This window comes from Pezoporus flaviventris, unplaced genomic scaffold (assembly GCF_033815535.1).
Source record: "Pezoporus flaviventris isolate CSIRO_AGI_PZ_B2104156 unplaced genomic scaffold, CSIRO_AGI_Pfla_v1 ptg000013l, whole genome shotgun sequence".
In the NCBI taxonomy this organism is placed as follows: domain Eukaryota; kingdom Metazoa; phylum Chordata; class Aves; order Psittaciformes; family Psittacidae; genus Pezoporus; species Pezoporus flaviventris.
The window spans coordinates 26,999,661-27,018,433 of NW_026892561.1; the positions used below are offsets into that span (position 1 = coordinate 26,999,661).

At 41.5% G+C, this 18,773-nt stretch overlaps 3 protein-coding genes across 4 annotated transcripts in view; 1 reads left to right on the plus strand and 2 right to left on the minus strand.

The window, feature by feature from the left end:
• The window catches only part of USP13 (ubiquitin specific peptidase 13), a 58,218-nt gene extending 54,744 nt beyond the window's left edge, over positions 1-3,474 (minus strand). Inside the window, exon 1 of one of the 2 annotated variants that reach the window (XM_061452454.1) lies at positions 3,082-3,470. In XM_061452454.1, coding sequence (XP_061308438.1) covers positions 3,082-3,234 — 153 coding nt within the window. In that variant the 5' untranslated portion in view covers positions 3,235-3,470. Of the gene's footprint in view, positions 1-3,081 lie in introns of both variants that reach the window. The other variant, XM_061452455.1, reaches the window with a different exon arrangement.
• Positions 3,475-6,201: 2,727 nt separating this feature from the next.
• On the minus strand, positions 6,202-11,327 carry NDUFB5 (NADH:ubiquinone oxidoreductase subunit B5). The gene is made up of 6 exons (XM_061452432.1): positions 11,103-11,327; positions 10,418-10,506; positions 9,451-9,517; positions 8,668-8,729; positions 7,549-7,655; positions 6,202-6,661 (listed from the first exon to the last, which is right to left on the minus strand). The coding sequence occupies exons 1-6, from the start codon at positions 11,227-11,229 to the stop codon at positions 6,541-6,543; spliced, it is 573 nt and encodes a 190-aa protein (XP_061308416.1). The 5' UTR covers positions 11,230-11,327; the 3' UTR covers positions 6,202-6,540.
• A 61-nt stretch (positions 11,328-11,388) lies between these two features.
• Positions 11,389-18,351, plus strand: MRPL47 (mitochondrial ribosomal protein L47). The gene is made up of 7 exons (XM_061452431.1): positions 11,389-11,489; positions 12,031-12,176; positions 12,763-12,823; positions 13,991-14,087; positions 15,661-15,791; positions 17,570-17,665; positions 18,054-18,351. The coding sequence occupies exons 1-7, from the start codon at positions 11,389-11,391 to the stop codon at positions 18,169-18,171; spliced, it is 750 nt and encodes a 249-aa protein (XP_061308415.1). The 3' UTR covers positions 18,172-18,351.
• The last annotated feature ends 422 nt before the right edge of the window (positions 18,352-18,773 follow it).

Genomic DNA, 18,773 nt, shown 5'->3' on the forward strand with positions numbered 1-18,773 from the left:
CCCAGCCACTTTAAGCTTTGCACAACCGAAAGTTAAAGGTGGAGCCTCACACCCAGTACCTCATTTTCTTTGGCACCCCCTGACACAAATAGCTCTGGTTTTGACCATCCCACCCTTCTTGGTCCTTTTCAAAACTGCTGCAGAATCTTTTATTTATAAATATAATACTACTTTGTACCTTAATGCTCACATGTCTGATGGTTAGTGTATTTTAAGGATCACAAGACTTCCTTACAGGAAATGTAATAATACACAATCAATGTAAAAAACTTGAGTATGGAGTTGCTGCGTGACTGGATACAACACTTTAAAGACATAGACAAACACTCAGAAAATTTACTTCTCTGTCAGGAAATTCACTTTGGAGAAGAAAAAAAACAAACAAACCAAACAACCAAATGAAAAACTCACAAAAAACCCAAACAAAACACAAAATAAACAACTAAAAAGGGTAAAGCTTGAGAGACAATTTTACAGCATTAATTAAAGAAACTACTAAAGATCTGGTACTGAAGAAAAGTGACAGAATAAAACATCTCTCATGAAGCTGACTCTAGAGACATGCTGAAGTTAAACTGTAACAAGGAACATATTTAAAATGGCAAAATGAGATGATGTGAAGAACACTGAGAAAGAAGCTTACAAGAGAAAACACCTCTGCCATCAAAAAAGTAATTTGGAATTTTACCATGGAACATAAAACCAAGAATGCATTTTTTTAAACACTGATCATTTGCTTTAGTATTTAACAAAATAAGCAAAGTGTGTATCTTCTTCCAAAAAGAGGCAGACACCCCAATAGGAAGAGGCTTGCTTGGGTTATACATAGCTGACCTGAGAAAATAAATTGCAAAACTAATCTAATACAAAGCACAAACATCTCCCATTAGCCAAGGCAACAACCTGTCTGTATCCCATCACCTTCCTCCTGAACAAAAGACTGAAAAAAGTTTTCTGCTATTTTCAATTTGAAAATAACATTGTTTAACCCAAGAATGCACACACTTGCTCTTTAGAACTGTCATCCTATAAACAATACTCAGTATTCATTAGGTTATACAGGAAGAAAAAAATAAAATCCGAGGTAAGTCTTTGCTCAGCTAAGGTGCAGAGTGGCATGGGCTTGAAAAGCCATGGAAAACAATCGAAACTGATACTAGTTTCATTTTTACTGGTACTGCACAGGTTCCGCTAAGCCTTTTGCTCAGTGAATGCCTATAATGCAATTTTAACAAAAAGCTTCAACAACAGAGAACAACATTGTCCAAAATCTGAAATCTCTTTCCAATAAGATCAAAGGGCTGAAACATTTTGGGGAGAAATAAAAAAAATGAAATCACATATGGCAATTCCCACTCCTTTTGCTAGTTTTACACAGAGCGTCTGTTGAGTTTTTCTCAAATGTTATGTCCTGTTCAAACACATTGTTTTGCTACACACAGCTTTTGTGGTGTTTACTTGAGGCTTGTTGGCGGATGTGATTGCTTTTTCAATCCGCAGCAGTATTTAATATCCCTTCCTACTTGTTAACAGCAACTTTTATAAACCACAATTCTGAATACGAATGAAAGTATTGCTAAAAAAATCAACCATGTGCTCATCCAAGCAGAAATTTAAAGGAAAATTGCTGTACACTGATTTCCCTCCCAACAAAAAAACACACAACTTTATTAAATATATAATGCAATTAGCACCTCTTCAGCAGTCTGCTTTGGCAGTTTTAATCTGAATCCCTCCCAGAACAGTCGGGGCTGATGGGTGACACTTGAGATCTGAAGAGTGTGGGTAAAAATAACCTCTGTTCAACAAGACATGATGAACACCAGACAGCTGAGTCACCTTTAAACCAATTTTAATTTTCTGAATTAGAAAGTATTATCAAAAAGAGGGAGTTAAAGAATTAAAAAATCTGTCTGAAATGTATCTTTCATTGAATATTCTGTAATGTAAACTCTGAGCTTCCTTTTCCTTGCTGCCATTGGCTTAACATCAACACAGAGGGCTCAACCACCTCTGAAAAACGTCAACTTCATGTATAGAAGACACTTATTAAAATTTCAGCTCCATTTAAAAAGTGTAATTTCTAAGCACCTGTTTCTTACAAAGCACTTATCATTCCTATTAATGACGGCTTCCAGCACTATCAGCAAACTTAAGAATTAGTCAGGCCCCAAACTGCTGCTGAACACGTACAATCTGTGGAGCTTGTGGGTGTTTTGCAAGACAGCTGTAACACCACAGAAAGTTTCCTGTACATCAAGCATTCATTTGACAGCAAACTAAGCAAGCTAGTGGGGAAACGCTACAAGTTCATTGAAGCCCAGTGACAAAACTGAAACCTTAGGAGAGAGTGTTTCAGAAGGGTGTTCACACTGATTTTCAGGAACAGCCTTTACTTTGGAAGCTTTCTCCCAAGACTGCAAAAAGAACAATGAGCACCGACACAGCAGAAAAGCAAAACGATCGGCATCTACTAGCAGAAACATGCCAGCTACTGCCCTTTTTTACGGCCCGTGTGAAAGCAAACACAAATCTCCCTACGGGAGCGGACAGACCCCGGACCACTGAAGGCCACTTCCCAGGCAGGAAAGTTTCCCCAAATCTGCAAAAACCCCACGTTTAAGCAACCACTTCGGACCGCTTTAAGTAGAAAGGGAAATACACGAACAAGCACGGCGACAGCGTACGAGCCAGCAGCGATGTGCCGAGAGACGCCCCGGTGCAGCAGCCCGCGGGCACAGGACGGGGCAGGGCTGGGCCTCTACCCACCGCTATTCCCACGCGTGGCGGGGGAAGCCCGGCAGCTCGGCGGGGGGTGGGAGGGAAGCGAAGGGAAGCCTGGCTGCGGAGTAAGCCACGGCAGGTGGAGGCGGGCGAGCTGGTAACGGAAGGAACAGCCGAGGTTATGAAGCCTGCGGAAGAAGCAGCGACCCCGGGAGAGACAGGCTGTTCCCCGAACGGGGTGCGATGGAGAACGGGCCGCGGGAGGGTCACGTTTCCCGTACAGCGCCGGTTGAGGGCAGGTCGGGCGCCGGCGGGGAGGGGGAGCGAAGGCAGCCGGGGCGGCTTCGCTGCACTCACAGGCGAGTCGTAGGAGAAGGCACACTCCGTCTTGTAGACCCGGTCCCCTGACTTGGGCACCCGGATCGTGGGCATGTAGGGGACAAGCAGCTCGCCCAGGTCCCCGGCGGCCATCTGCGCATCACCGCCGCTGAAGAGCGCGGCCCGCTGCATGTTCCTTCACTCCCACCGGTCGGCAGACGACGAGCAGCCAGTGCGAGGGCAATAGGGGCGGATAGTAGCCGGGCCCAGGGCAGGGCGCGGCGGGGGCGAGCCGTGCCTGCAGGAGGAAAGGGGGAGGGAAGATGCTATTTTTAATCCAGTGGCGGCGGGAACAGCACCAGCTGCAGCGGCGGCACTCGGGGGTCCCAGCGCGGGAGGGCGAGAGGGAGGGGCAGGGCGGCAGGGGCGGAGCGGGCTCCGGCGGACGCCGGGAGGTACCGCCCGCGGGGGCGGTGCGGGACGCTCCCCTGAGGTGATTCCCGCCCCCGCGCGCGTGCCTCGGACCACCGTTAGGTGGCAGCCGGCGGCGCGCGGCCGCGCTGCGCACCCGCCGAGACCCGCGGCGGCTCCCGGAGGGGTCGGCTCCCTCCCTGTCGTCGTTCAAGGCCAGGTTGTCCGGGGCTTGGAGCAACCCGGACTGGTGGAAGGTGTCCCTGCCCATGGCAGAGGGGGGTGGAACTAGATGGTCTTTAAGGTCCCTTCCAACCCAAACCATTCTGTGGCTCTATGAGAGAACGGAGGCTTGGTCTCCAGGTCTCCCTGGGTAGCTCAGAGGAGGTTTGCCTTTGAGCCGTAATGCTCTGCTACAGGAGGCTTTATTTATTTTTGAGCAAGCGAATACTAAGTGTACATTAATTCTCAGCTGCAAGGATCTACTAACTTTACATGCCAAAAGTAAGCTTTCAGACACGCCCTGCAGTTCACGGCAAAGGTGCCGCGACCACTGGGTACGCGGGGCGAGCGTGGCGGCCCCGCCCTGGACAGCGCTGGCGACCCAGTGGTGTGTAACCTGCCAGAGCAAGCGGAACGGGCTGGCACAGAGGAGGGGGCTGCTGGCATGCAGGGCAGGGAGACTCAGCCCGAGGTCTCCTAGGAAGCCTGCTGCAGCACCAGCAACTAAACCCCATGTCTTGAGAGATGGGACGTTTAGCTTAAAATTCCTTTTTTTTTCCCTGTTGTTTTTTTTTTCTTTTTTTTTTCCCCTGCATTTGCTGTGTTTCTCTTTGCTTTTCATTTTGAAATAATACAGCTGAGGGTAGGAGAAAAGGTTTCTGGGAAAAAGTTACTTTTCTTCCCCCCTCCCCCTTGATATCTAATAACTATTACAGATGCCTGACAGCAGCAGGATTAAAGAAATGACCAATCACTTCAATTTAAGGTCTGTAATGTAGATGAATAGCCTTCCATCTACAGTCCACATTATATCTAAGGATTCAATCCAAGCAGGTGATGTGACCTTTGCTAGAACCACTGTTTACCTCAAAAAATTAAATTTCAAAAGGTGATTCTAGTAAAATCCCAACTAACAACAGACTTGAATATTAACTTTGTATCCAGCTACAACGAAATAGGCTGTGAGAGTGAGACCACTGCAGTCTGTTCTCAGCATTCTTTCTATCTTGAAAGAAGTGTTTCAAGTGCTGGGAACAGCGTGAAATACTAGGGCCAAATTATGGTATCAGTAGAATGAATGGCCTTAGGCTTAGTTGAAGAACAGACATTGCATCAAAAACTTGTGAGCCTCGTTGGATGCTGAATAAAACCCAAATCGATAGAGTCACCAGATAGATTTACTTTACCTGAGAAAACTTTGTGCTTTTACAATGGCTTCCCTCATTATTAACTCAGCATTTATGAGAGCCACAGTAAGACATACAAGCTGTCTAACCTGAAAGATTGTCTCAAACAAAAAGGAAAGTCATTGCACTGATATAAAAATCAGTCTGAGTCTTTCTAATGTTTGGCAGTACTGGGAAACAGCAAACAAGGCAGTCTTTGCTGAAAATGGTCTGTGTAATGTTGCTTCACATAAATTTATGTTTTAACAGCTTCAAACCACAACATGGCCAGGGGTTATTTTGGCTTATATCCTTAAAAAGGAGAAATTTTGAATTGGACAGATAGTTCAATGTCACAAAGTGTCAGAGGCATCAATCCATCAATCTCTTGAGGCATTTAAAGTGGAGGAGTACCACAGCCTCCGAGGAAACACACCCCTCTAGTGGCAAAAGTCGGCCAGGTAAAGAATACCCTCTGTTATCCCTACATAATTGTTAGAAGTGTAGAAAAACACCTAGTAAAGACTATCCTCCCCACAACTACATGTGATTCTTCATGTCGCCAGATAAATATTTAATAACATGAAAGTTACGTGACATTGGTATGTATCTCTCACTAAGAGAAATATTAATGTATTACCTTGCAATGTGTTTTCATCACTGAAAATCTTTTCTGCCACAAAGGGAGTATGTAGCTCTGTTTTAGATATATTACCATTTAGAGTATGAAGCAAAAGTACCTGTTACACTTTTAAGCCTTATTTAAAACCAACCCACTGAAAAAACAACCAACCAAAAACCCCCAGAACCATGGAGAAATATGTTCAACAGACAACAATTTCTGGATGATCTACATAGAGAATTGCCTAGTCCAAAGTTTGTTTTTTTGTTTGTTGGTTTGTTTTTTTTTTTTGGGGGGGGGAGACACTTTGGTTTGCCTTTTTAAGAGTGTTTACAAAGTCTTTTACAGACATAGACTATATATAGGAGGTGAGACTGGAGAAAATGAAAGTAGAGAAGCATAAATGATACATATACAAGAAGAAAAAAGTTTAGAGCTGGTGGCAATAATAAAGGAAGAACAGCATGGGTGACACTATCAGGGATGAAGGCTATTAACAGTTCTTTAAAGAGAGAAATGTATGAAATCATGCAGAGAAAATGACAGCACATTGTTGAACAATATGCAAGTTGGGAAAAAATAGTGAGAGATGAATTCAACTACAAGTAATGAGAAAGAAACTATTTGCCTAAAGGGGTAGATATAATCCCAATATTCTGAAGATCTGAAGATATTTTTCTTACTTAGTTAATCTTCCACAAATTACCTGGGAACGCTTTGCACAAGAAAGCCTTGCAGTTTCCCGCACCTTTCATTGAAAATTTTTAAGACTGGAATTCACACAATGAACACTAATAACATCAACTTGTTTCATATATATTAGGTCACAAAGCCCACTCTACACCTGTGTTCTAGAGAAAAGGAATAATTGTTGGCAACTGATACATGGCATTTTCTCTGATTAACAGCTTTAACAGCTATATGAGCTTAACTACCACACAGTTTCTTTCAAATTATGGGAATCAACAAAAACACGGTTTATTGATTTCCATCAGTTAACAGCAGGATGTGTATTACATAGCTCAGCCACAATCTGTTGGTATGCATTTAAGACCATGCATACAGTCTTAAAACTGTTTAATTGTCAGGTGTGGATTTCATAGAATTGTCAACAAGATTTTTATCAGGTGTTTCGTAATGATACCAAGGTCCATCGCCCCTCTGTCTCATCAGTCTGCGTGCCTCCAACTCCATCAGCCTACAAAAACAACCAAACCAATGAACACACTCAACATGAAGTTTATTGGGTTTGATCATACGTATATCAATGTCAGCAATGAGTTTAGCATCTATGGTTAATAAATAGATGCTAAGTATGCTAAAGATACTAAGTATGCTAAATATGGTTAATACTACTGAAACATAGACAATACCAAAATATGAAGGGCTCAACTAAAACATGAGCTATTACAGCCTTCTATTTCAATCTTTTTTTTTCAGCAAGTCATAGAAAAGTAATAAAAATATTTGCAGTTCTGCCACAGCTTCTTGCCTGGTAAGGGGCTAGACAGTTTTGATACAGCTTTAAACTAAGAATACATAGAAGTAAGAAAATCAGGAGTAAATGTGATAGTAGAAGGAGTTATGCTGTCTTGGTCTAAGTGGCAACAGTTCGTGGAACTCAGACTTTCTTCCATCACCACCATTTACTCTGAGTAAGTGCAGAACAAACTCAGTACAATGTCATTCCTGCCCACAAAATTTTCAACAGCAACAACGAACAGTATCAATCCTGTAAATTGTCACTTAGTTGCCCAATTAAGTGATGAGCATTAGCAGAGGCAAAAAGAGCTGTCCATCTGCTGACTCAGGAAGACAGAGCTATACCTTTATAAATACCAACTGTTCTGAAGAGTCACTGTTGTTTTACAAGACTGCCCTTGGATCCTTCCAGTTCTGGTAATACTGAGAAGGCAGAGACTACAGATACCCTAACTTCCACTTTCGCATCAGCCAGTGCAGCAAGCATTCAGAGTCAAGTGATACAGAAGTAAGCATGTTACATCAGCATTCAACTTTGTAAGTTAAGCAAAATGGTCAACTACAGTATGAATGTTTTTTTAATCCCTGAGCTATATAACATACCTCATTTGAGTTTTCTTCGCTTCAATATGAAGTACAGCCATCTCCTTTTCATAGTTCTTTTCAGGGGGGTCAAGGAGGTAACGGGCTATCCAGCGACTTATAGGGTGCTGGAAAATACAAAAGCAGAGATTATTCCTGCAATTTACAAGTAGAAATGTCATCATAACTAAACCATTTTGCATGTTCCTGGTCCTGAAAACATGTCATCAACGCTATGAGTGCTAATCACTCAAACCGTAATAGTAAAGTTAAAAACACGCTCAACTATTTGTAAGATCAGAACTCTCAAATATTTCTTTTGACATTTTTGATGCCAAGATAACCAGCAGACGACTATTCTGTAGCAAAATTAAAGGCTAATGGAAGACGTGAATTATTTTCTTTCTGTTGAAGTAAAAACTTCCACCGTAATTACAGAAATGGACTCCAAAACTCTTACCATATTCAGTGACATTTTAAAGTTTTGCTTCCACATAGAAGTCATTTCACTAGGAACAGAAGTCTAAGTGTGTTGAAACAGTCATAATAGAATCACTGACTTCAATTACTTCCTACCAAAAATGTGCTTGCAGCAAGAAGCCACAAACTAATTTTAAGAAAATAAAATGAAAAAAGTGTAACTGAGAGTTTCTGAATATAAAAATCTCCAGTTCTAGATATAAAAGCCTGTGTAGTGCTGGACTTTGAAATGACAGTAGCAAACAGTACAAAAGAAAGTAATGTCACTTTAAACTCCAGTATCTTAAGGTGCTGTAGTTCCAGAGCAAGAAATAAAAGACAAAAACTGCATGTAGGGAATAAAGAGAACAGAAGACTGTTCTTACTACTTAGGAATATTATAAAAAATTCTTGACATACAGCTTCAGCAGTTTATTTGCATATAGTTACAGACCATTCATATCTACTTTTGTCAATAAACAGACCTCCTACAGCAACATGCATGTTCCATAAAGCTGAAAAAAGCAAGTTTACCAAAATCATAATTGCAGAATTTGAGTTCTGTTACACCAATACCCAAAGGCCATCCTCATTATCATATTCCACACATTTTACTCCCAAAAGTGTCATCAAGAGGAAGGTTGTTGATAAACATGCCACCCTTTTACACGTTACACTCACTTTGTAGTATTCCCAGTACTCTGGAACATAACCTTCAGGAATCTCTGCAAGTTCAGCTTCACCTGACAAGGAAAAGGGAGGAACATTTAATTCACATATTTTTCCTTTATGTACTTTATATTCTACTTTGCATATTGGGAAAATTGGGAGGGTACTTAATTCCTCAGTCTGAGCTCTATTCAGAAATATTTCCAGACACTTCACACAGTGTGTATCTAGCTCATAGATTTAGCCACACAAAAAAGTGTGAAATTAGCTGCTATACATAAGAAATAACTATGATCAAGTCTGCACAAATGCCCTTTAAAGCATATGAGCTGAAAGCATGGATTTTTCCTAATTTCTTTATTAAATCAATTCTATATTATTACTGTAGTAGACGTAAAACAAGTATTGCCAAGCAAAATTTTATTGCCAGATAAAAGCGACAGTTGCAGTGTATGCAGCCTTTTTAAAGTATGCCAAACAAGGTAATACAGACTCCTCATCTGAACACAGAACTGTTCTCTAAACCTCACCGATGTTTGAAAGACTGTAAAAAAGATGGAATTCTTCCATTTTTAAAAATGTGGTAACCTTCTTTTAAAAAAGCAACAACTACAGAAAAATAAAAATACTGGGAACATATTCCATGTACTTACAAGATTGCCATAACTGTTAGGCCTATTTCATGGTCTCCCAAAGATCAAACCTTAAGAGATCACTTGTTTCTATCTAGTACGCTTAGTTTCCAGTTGATAATTTTTGACAGTGTATTTAGCTTAGTCACGACAGAGCACTCACCAATGAAGATGTTGACATATGTTATAAATATTGCCACTGGTATTCCCGTCAGAAGTACATAGAATCGCTGTACAGGGAATAAAAGAAAAAAAGAAACAGTATGGGAAACTCAGAAGCCTGACAACATTTAAATGAGGTTAGTCTGACAATGATGTAAGAGCCAACAGATTTGCATTCATATCTTAGATAAGGATGCTGTATGTAAAGACATATTGCTGCTTAAAATTACTTAATTAGAACACAGAAACGGTGATGCTGTGTCAGTCCAGGAGCCTATTTAGTTCAGCTTCCCATCTCTCAGTCTCGTAGAAGCAGGCAGCAATGCTTTCCCTGAATGCTGTCTCAGCATCTTGTGATGACCAGCTTCAGCATTTAACCATACCAAGGCGCTAATACCAATGTAATGTAATCCATCATAAATACAACCAGTGCTGGCTTTGGTAACTGTGGAAGACAGATAAAGGAAGCCTGAGTGCACAAAGGGGGTTATATCAAGTTGACTGTTACCGGCTGTAACAGGCTTTACCTGAAACCTATAGCTTTTTAGGGGTCAAATTCAGGTCAGGCTTCCAAAGTCTCATCTCTGGTGCTTAGGGATTTGGGTAACTGAAGCCAAACCCTGCAGAAGAGTAACCTAATACATTATTAAAAGGAGGCTATAGTACAAAGCATTTGTAGGTTATGCATATATAACACATGCACATAATTTAAGAATGCTACTACAGCTTTAAGTACCTATCACAATTTTTGCCATTCAGCCATTCTTTTTACTTCATCTGGCCCTGATTTTACAACACATGACAAAAAAAAATATTTAGAAGGAGGACTGGAAATTCTTATGTCAGTAGTGCCAGCCACATTTTAGACGTTCTCATGTAAACAATAGAGAAAACTGTATCTTAGACATTTTTACACCATTTGCAAAGGATGTGTTATAGTGAATATAGTAAATTCAGTTTTAACTCACCAACAAGTTCAGAAATCGAGTATCATAAAATTTTGTTGCCTTGATAATGAACATTCTTTTCCCATGGCTGCTGCTATGTCGTACAGGAGCTGAAAATTGAACCAAAGTATTATGTGTTTTTCTCCCTTTGGTGACTGTGCCAGGACAAGGTCAACAACACATGTGGAAAACAAACAAAGAGTATACAACATCATCTGAATAGTTACAAGCTGGTTTTCTAGGGGATATCAATGTACCCACAGGTCTGTCTATTTCTTATTTTGCTAGGATGAACCTATTTTTCTTCTAACTTCCAACATAGGTCTATTTCTACCTGCAAGTCCCAACAAAGAAATCACCAAATGTCATCATATGGGGCCAGGTAAATTCACAGATGGGTAAGTTTGGCCTCCCGCCAATTTTGACCCAATTTCTATCCCAGAAATGCAATTTCTGAGGGAAATGATGACACACGTTGCACCCCCTCACGGGATTTTCTTCACGTCGAACGCGTTTACACCTACACAAACAAGAGCGGAAGCAACGGTAACCGTACAGCACAGCAACCCTCTCCTACCCCACTGCCAGTGCAGTAGGGAAAGGACGGGCGGCCCCTCATCCTCAGGAGAGCAGCTCTCCCACGCTCCCCAAGGTCACCTCGCCCCTGGCACAGCCGCTCCCCCCATTCCCGCCGCCGAGGCCCTACCGACAGTGCCGGGGAGGCGGGAGGCTCCGCCGAGCCAGGGCAGGTGAGCGCCCCCCGCTGCGCCGCTCGCCGCCCTCCGGGCACCCCAGGCAGCCGCTGCCCGGAGAATCACGCTCATGGCCGCCATTGCGGGAACTGGTAAAGGGCGGGGCCGCTGGCGCTGTTTTCCTCGGCGGGATGAAGCTAATCAGCCGCCATCTTGGAAAATGGCAAAGTCTTCTCTCCCCTTCCGGCGCCCTTGCGGGCCGCCGTCCGCGGAGCCAGGCTTTGTGGGGCGGAGCGCGTCATGGCGGCCGCCGCGGGAATGTCCGCCTTGTGCCGGCGCCTCATGGGCTCACTGCGGTTGTCAGGAGCGCGCCCGAGTTTGATGGCTGCTGGCATCCCTGGGTGGGCACTGCACAGGCTCAGGAAGTGGCTGGGGTGGGCGCGGGCGCGTCGTCGGGAGGAAGGAGAGCCGCCCTTGGTGGGAGGCGGGCTGTCCAGGTGGCCTGGCCTCTGAAACCACGTCTGAGTGTTGCGAGTGGCTTATGCTGTGTGAGGCGTTGTGTAAGCGTGAAGCGCTGCTTTTTGCGTGTTACTTTTTTGTTGTCATGCATCACTGCGGCGTGGGTTTTGTGCTTACGCCGTGTGTTAACCGCTTTTGCCGTTTAGCTGAAGTCAGCGTCGGAGGATGTGTTCTTAGACTGCGTAGCTCAGACTTACTCTTTCTTTTAAATTTCAAACTTACTTATTTCTGAGTATACATAAGTGATAATTAGATGAGACGAGGGGAGGAGAAAACACCACTGAGATGACAGTTTTATGAAGAATTGAACCTATGCCTTTTCTCCCTGGACTGTGGCATTCATCTCTCTGTAGAACAACATTTGCATTTATATTATTATATTTTTTCTTATCATATATGGTTTTTCTTGTAATTTTTATGCAGGTTGACACCAAATCTCTTTCTCAAGAGCCAAGCAAAAGTTGAGCTTCTCCATCAGTTGAAGTTTCTGCACACTACTTTGTCTCGGAAAGGTCTGGAGGAGTTTTTTGATGATCCAGTAAACTGGGGAGAAAAAAGTGTAAAGTCCGGTGAGTTTTACTTTTATAATTTCTAATAGAGATCTTTGAGCCACTTGTGGTCAGCTGAAATCTGACATCCTCTGCATTCTAGGAAGCATTCATAGGTACACAAAACATTTTTAACGTGTATATGTACACAGTACTTTTGCATCTTTATACCTGTTAATTTTATTTTCCTGTGCGTATTCTGTGTTTATGAAAGCAAATAGCTATTACGCAGCAAAATATTTTACTGTAAATCCTCTGCCTTGCTCTTAAGCGACAGTGTATCACAGAAGAAATGTTCTTTGATAAAATATACGGTACTGTGGAAGAAAAATATTTCAATGTAAAGATTCATTTTTCATCTTTCCCTGTTCCCAGCCTCTTACAGACACAAATAAAAGAGCATGTAATTGCCTTTTTAAGGTGTGTGTATGTGCAAAGCAAAGCTGAGTATCCACAAGGACTGCTTTCAAAGGACAGCTCTTTTTCTAAAAAGTGGCCCTTGTTCTGTAATACTTCCGAGCCTGCTAATGGAAGCATTTCTCATTTTTTCTGTTGGAATACGAGAACTTTGTTCTATTGACGATTTTTTTTGCTTCCCTTTTCACAGGGGATGCATGGAATATAAAGCAACTGAGGGCCAAAAGTAGTGAGGACTTACACAAGCTTTGGTAAGTATGTTTTAGTGAAGTACCTGTCTTGTTTCAGAGCAGCTCTGGATGTTTTATTAAAATGTGGCTAGTGAACTTACTAGTCAGCACATTTACCTAATGCAGCAGCCTGCCATATTGCTCCCCATGCTTTTAACAGCCCAAGTTTAGGTACCCTCAGCATGCACAAGCTATAAAGCAGGTGGCTATGTGATAGCTGTGCCCCATGCAAAAGGATCAGGTTTGGTATGAAAAGGCTGTGTCCGGGCCCTTTGGAGGTTGCTTGAACTGCAGGACACTTGGGGAGGCTGACCATTACATTAGATTATGTTCCTCAGCTCTGAATCTTATGCTGGTACCAAAGTCTTTGAGGTTAGAGATTGCGTCACCACTCTAGGCAACCTGTGCCAGGTCTAAGATAGTTAGTATTTAGTTATTACTGTGAATGGTTTTTGTCTTGTTATATATTCTTCTTGCTGTATATTCTTCTTGCTGTGTACCTGTAAGAGTCTGGCTCTGTCCAGGCAGTGGAAGACTACTTAGCATTAACCTCTTCCCTTCTTAGCCGCCTTTATTCCAGGTTAAGTAAACCTTTATTCCTCAGCCTCTGCTCATATGTTCTTGTTCAGCCTGGGGAAGAGAAGGCTCGGGGGAGACCTTAGAGCAGCGTTCCAGTACCTACCTGAAGGGGCCAACAAGAAAGCTGGAGAGGGGCTTTTACAAGGGCGCATAGGCTAGAACAAGGGGGAATGGCTTAAAACTGAAAGAGGGAAGATTTAGATTAGATAATAGAAAGAAACTCTCTACAGAGAAGGTCATGAAGCCCTGGCACAGGTTGTCCAGAGAAGCTGTAGCTGCCTCATCCCTGGCAGTGTTCAAGGCCAGGTTCGATGGGGCTTTGAGCAGCTTGGTCTGGTGGAAGGTGTCCCTGCACGCGGCAGGCTGGTCGGAACTGTATGAGCTTTAAGATTCTTTCCAAGCCAAACTGTTCTATGATTCTGTGTGTCAGCCTTCCCCACCTCTGCTGGGCTTTCTGCAGTTAGTACCTTCGCCTCTTCATATGGAGCTAGAAGGCATGGGATATGAGATTAGAGGTTGAACAACTCTGCTCCGTCCAGCAGGTTAGTGACTGAATAATTGCTAATAGATCCAGAAATTATTTCTGAAGTACTGTGCTTTCTGATCTAGGTATGTCCTACTGAAGGAAAAAAACATGCTTTTAACTTTAGAGCTAGAATCAAAACGACAACTCAAGCCTATGCCAAGTCCAGAACGATTAGAAAAGGTAACATTTTCATACATAGCTAAAAGTATGACTAAAATAGCTGAGTGAAAGAGGAAGTGTTTTTAAACTTAATGACTTTTTTTTTCTTTTTTTTCTTAAAATATATTATTTCCCTGATTTTAGTATGTGCATAAACACTGCTCAGTCAACACGGTGGGAAAGGTTTCTCTAACATTAAGGAATATTTTGTTTTCTTTGTGCTAAAACTTCAGTATGCTCTCTCTCCTTACCCTCCACTGTTGCCAACTTCTTGCCTCTGACATTGTTGTCTCCAAACTTTTGCTCTTTAGTTCTTTGCTGTCCTCACATTCCCACCTTCTCTTGCATTATTGCAGTTCTGCTGCAAATTTACTGAATTCTTTCCTCAGTATCTTTACTATTGGAATCATCATTTACTTGTAAATCCACTGCCATCTCTATGCTTATGTCTCGCAGATGGAAACCTACACCTTCACTGGCTAGTTAAATAATCCAGCTGTTTGACTTGAGAGATATTCTCAGATATCCCCCTATGCATCCAAATTAATTTGGGAAAAGCTTTTACATTGTTAATTTGAATTTATTTGTATGTTTAATAATTCAACTGTTATTTGCCATTACATATATCTGTAACTGCATTACGATTTCTCTGTTTTGTGTCAGACATGGAATGATTTGGTTTCCTCCTCGTCATTTAATTGCTGTACTTGTAAATTAGGGAAGACCCAATATAAAACTGGATCTCAGTGTATCTTTTTCTAATGTATTGCAATACAGTTTCTTAACTGTATTTTGTGATTCCCAGTCTGAACAGCATTTTTGACTTAGACCCACCTCTACACATCCCTATTCAGCAATTACAAATCACAACAGAACTTGTTTTGGGAGGGAACTTAACTAAGTGGCCCTAACGCTTTAAAAATCAAATCTTACTAATTCCCTGTAGCCCAAGAAAACTAGAAATCAAGCACCAGTTAAATACTATGATTGCATTGAGATAAAATACAGCAATCTGCTTATTAGAATTAGCTCTAGCAGGTTCCCATGCATTTAACATGTTGCCATATGTAATGTGTGTTACAGTAATATGGGACAGATCTGACTAAAACACTTCAATGCAAGTGGCATGATTTAGTCGAGGCAGCTTTCTAATCAGCCAGTAGGCGTTATTGAGGCTGTGACCCAACTCCAAAGTTAAAACTAGATTAACAGACAGTACAAACCATCTGACAGAAATACATAAAATACCTGCTGCCGCTTCTACTTCCTCCCCACACCTGCCTCCGAGCTGGGCATCAGCATTAGATCTAGCGTTGTGTATTATCCATCTATTACTTAATGAAATAGACCATCAGTTATTTCATCTCTCTTCTGCTTGTAAGTTAAGTTTTTAAAGCACTGGTTCTTTACTGTTCTAACACAGGACCAATTCAGCTGTTTCACTCACTCCACAAGTGTGAGATTACTGATGACAGAATTCCCAGAGTGTTCAACATTTGCTTTTTGTTTAGATTTTGTCTTATATCTTCAAGATCTTTTAATTTGTTGGTATTGTGTTTTGTTGGCCCATTTTTAAACTGTTTCCTATTGTCAGGTAGAAGAGTCTATGAAAAATATAGATTTGGTTGTCAGAGAAAGAGAAATTGCTTTGAGGCTTCTACAAACTGGCCATGAAAAGCCAGTACCTGGCGAGTGGAGACATGACTTCCTAGGACGCACCTACTGGTATGAGAAAAAGAACCTTTTCTTCTAATTCTTATGTGACTTTTGCTTGTGGAAAAGTCTCTTTAAATGAAATCCTTCTCTAATCAGGAAAGCATGCATGTGGTTTATAGAAAGAAACGTTTTCTGATTAGTATTCATGTCCTGTTTGATTTTTGTTATTTCTATGGGTTTTTTGATGCGGTTACAATTCAATAGCAAGCTTTACCATTAATTCTAATAAAATTAGTTCCATGCAACTGATTTCTGCGCTATAGCTATTCTGCAGCACACAGATGAACTAGGGAGTACTGCTCAAGTTGAATCACTTGGATTTCTCTGGTTCTAATGCAAAATCCACATACTGAGAGACAACTACCCAAAGTGTTGCATGAGACCACCTAAATGTCCCTTGGAATTCCCTGCTACTCTTGGCAGATAGTTAACTTAGAAGCTTCTAAGAATTATTTACTGTGCAGATGCTTTCAGTAATCTGTAACTTCAGGTGATGATACTGAAGGCTCTGGCAGGACCTGCTATTTCATCAACCAGCATTTTACCCTCATCATATTGGCATTTGATGCACTAATTACAGTATTAAGATTGGTAGTAACAGTGCAGATAAAGAAGGTTGCATTTGTTTACCCATAAAATACAAATCGGCATAGTACTAAATGCACCAATGACTAGATTAGATCTCTAGGGGTGAGACTTCTTTCTGTATCTGTGACTCTCTTAAGGTAGCCAAGTACCTCATCATCTAATTAGCAAGATGCAGGAATGGATAAACAAGATTACTCCTGTCCCTACCTACTAGCCAGTGAAGCCACAGCCAAGAGAAGGGACTTGGTGGAAATCAGTGGGGGAAAAGATCCTGTTGTGCTTGACTGTAGTCTGGTGTTGTGGATAGGACAAGGGGGAATGACTTTGAATTGAAAGAAGGTAGATTTAGAACTGGATTAGGAAGAAATTCTTCACTGTGAGAGTGGTGAAATACTGGCACAGGTTGCCCATAGAATCTGTGGCTGCCCCATGACAGGCCTTTGTGCAGTCTGGTCTAGTGGAAGGTGTCCCTACCCATGACAGGGGGGTGGAAATGGATGGTCTTTAAGGTCCCTTCCAACCCAAGCCATTCTAAGATACCTTTCTGCTTGGAAAAATTGTCCACAAAGAATTTACCCATTTATTTGAAAGTCCAGTCCCCAGTTAAAGCAGGGGAAAGGGGCAGACACCATGGAGTCTTTTTATGCACATGGAGAAACTCTGCAGTATATAGCAGTAGGTCTGACACAATCTTGATGCACAGGAGTCTGCAGAAGCCATCTGTGCAGCCCATACACAGGAGGAACCCCAGGCAGACATAATAAGAGTCTATATTTAGAGGTAAAGACATTCAGGTAGATATCAACTTGACGTGATACTCCAACACTGGTATTTTAAAAGAAAATTATAGTAGAAACAAAATTCTTCACACACAGTTTGTTCACATCAGCTTTTGAGAGTTTTCTTATGGAGGAGTAACTTTAAAATGTAAGTGTAAAGAATCACAATCTATACTGGGCCCTCCCTTCAAACTTCCAATTTTTAAAGCAACGCTGCTTTCTACACTGAGAGACCCGAGTTAGATATGAGCTGTAGTTACAAACCAGGCCAGCAATAGCACGTAAACACCCACAGGCAAATTCCATGATTTACCAGTCAGACCCCTTTGTCACTGTGCTGTGACCACGTGTACCTAGTAGAATCCAAGAATGAAGACAGTAAGTATACATTCTGTAACAAGTTTTATCTGTCTTTAACAGGTACTCTTATAAAGAATGGCCAATACCATGGTACTTGAACAAGAAATACAAGAAGAGGAAATTTTATTACTTACCTCACGTGGAACGCTTTATCAGGTAAAAAGATGGTTTTGACATTTTAAATATTTTTCTGATCCCTTCCTCGGTCCTCTTTATTCCACTTTACAAGGAAAAAAAAATAGTAGTTTTCCTATTTTACAGTTGGTAGATGGAAAATAAGGCTTTTTTTAGAATAACAGCTTGCTCTGTTTTTTGTAGTTCCCATCTTAATTATTAAGAGGCTTGGTTACCTGTGAAGTTGCAGTGTAAAAGTAACTTCACATGCAGGCTACCTAAGGTTGAATTTTTGTTGCATTCAAAAGCAGAAGAAAAAAAATAATTTCCGTTGAAGGCATTTTAGCTTATTGAAAGTAAATGAATACTGAGCTCATGAAAGTTCTTAGAAGCAATCTAGAAATTAACCACACTGACTTCTTTATTTCAGGCTCAGACTTGAACAATCTTTACGCACAAGGGCAAGAAGGCAAAGCCTGGAGAAAACAAAGCAGAAGCTCTTGGAAAGGAAGTTCCCTCACCTTGCTATAAAATCTCAGAGTCAGTAACACACTGAAGCATGGCAAGCAATTGGCCAAGTGTCTTTGTTACTGGAACATGAAACAATTCTGAAACCAGTGAACAACTTGACTGAGCATTCCCGAGTCTCCTTTTTGTTTGTTTTTTTTTTTCCCCATGCTTGATCTAAATTAAATTTGTGATTGGGAATTAAAAGCAGCTTCAGTGCATACCTCTAATCCTAACAGCTGTTCCCAGAAACACTTGAAAAATGACTTAAGTCACTTTTATAATAGTGAGACAGGCATCATTAAGAGTGAAGAGCAGCAACTGACTGCCAGATGAAAGTATGAAGTGTAGACATAGTTACCTGGTTTAGTTTAACAAACACACTTTGAAAGGAGAGACCTAAGTGTCTCTGAAACTCACATACAAAGCTTTGTTCCTTGACCATCTGAGTTGCAGATGCCTCACTTAAGTTACACATGCTTTCTGCATAAAAGCATAGGAAACCATGCTTTCAGTCTGCTAGAGAAACTTCCCATGCTTTAAGCCTGGCTCATTAGAAAGTCTGAAATATTTAGTATGTGAACTTCTACCTGTGCAGTCTTTCTTTCTATCTAGATTTCTAGATAGCTATGACAAATTCAAA

Coding starts and splice junctions, on each gene's coding strand:
- NDUFB5 (XM_061452432.1), bottom strand. CDS start 11,229: ATGGCGGCCATGAGCGTGATTCTCCGGGCAGCGGCTGCCTGGGGTGCC. Junction 10,507..11,102: donor CCGCCTCCCCGGCACTGTCG/GTAGGGCCTCGG, acceptor TTCAATTTTCAG/CTCCTGTACGACATAGCAGC. Junction 8,730..9,450: donor ATATGTCAACATCTTCATTG/GTGAGTGCTCTG, acceptor TTTCCTTGTCAG/GTGAAGCTGAACTTGCAGAG.
- MRPL47 (XM_061452431.1), top strand. CDS start 11,389: ATGGCGGCCGCCGCGGGAATGTCCGCCTTGTGCCGGCGCCTCATGGGC. Junction 12,824..13,990: donor GAGGACTTACACAAGCTTTG/GTAAGTATGTTT, acceptor TTTCTGATCTAG/GTATGTCCTACTGAAGGAAA. Junction 17,666..18,053: donor CACGTGGAACGCTTTATCAG/GTAAAAAGATGG, acceptor TCTTTATTTCAG/GCTCAGACTTGAACAATCTT.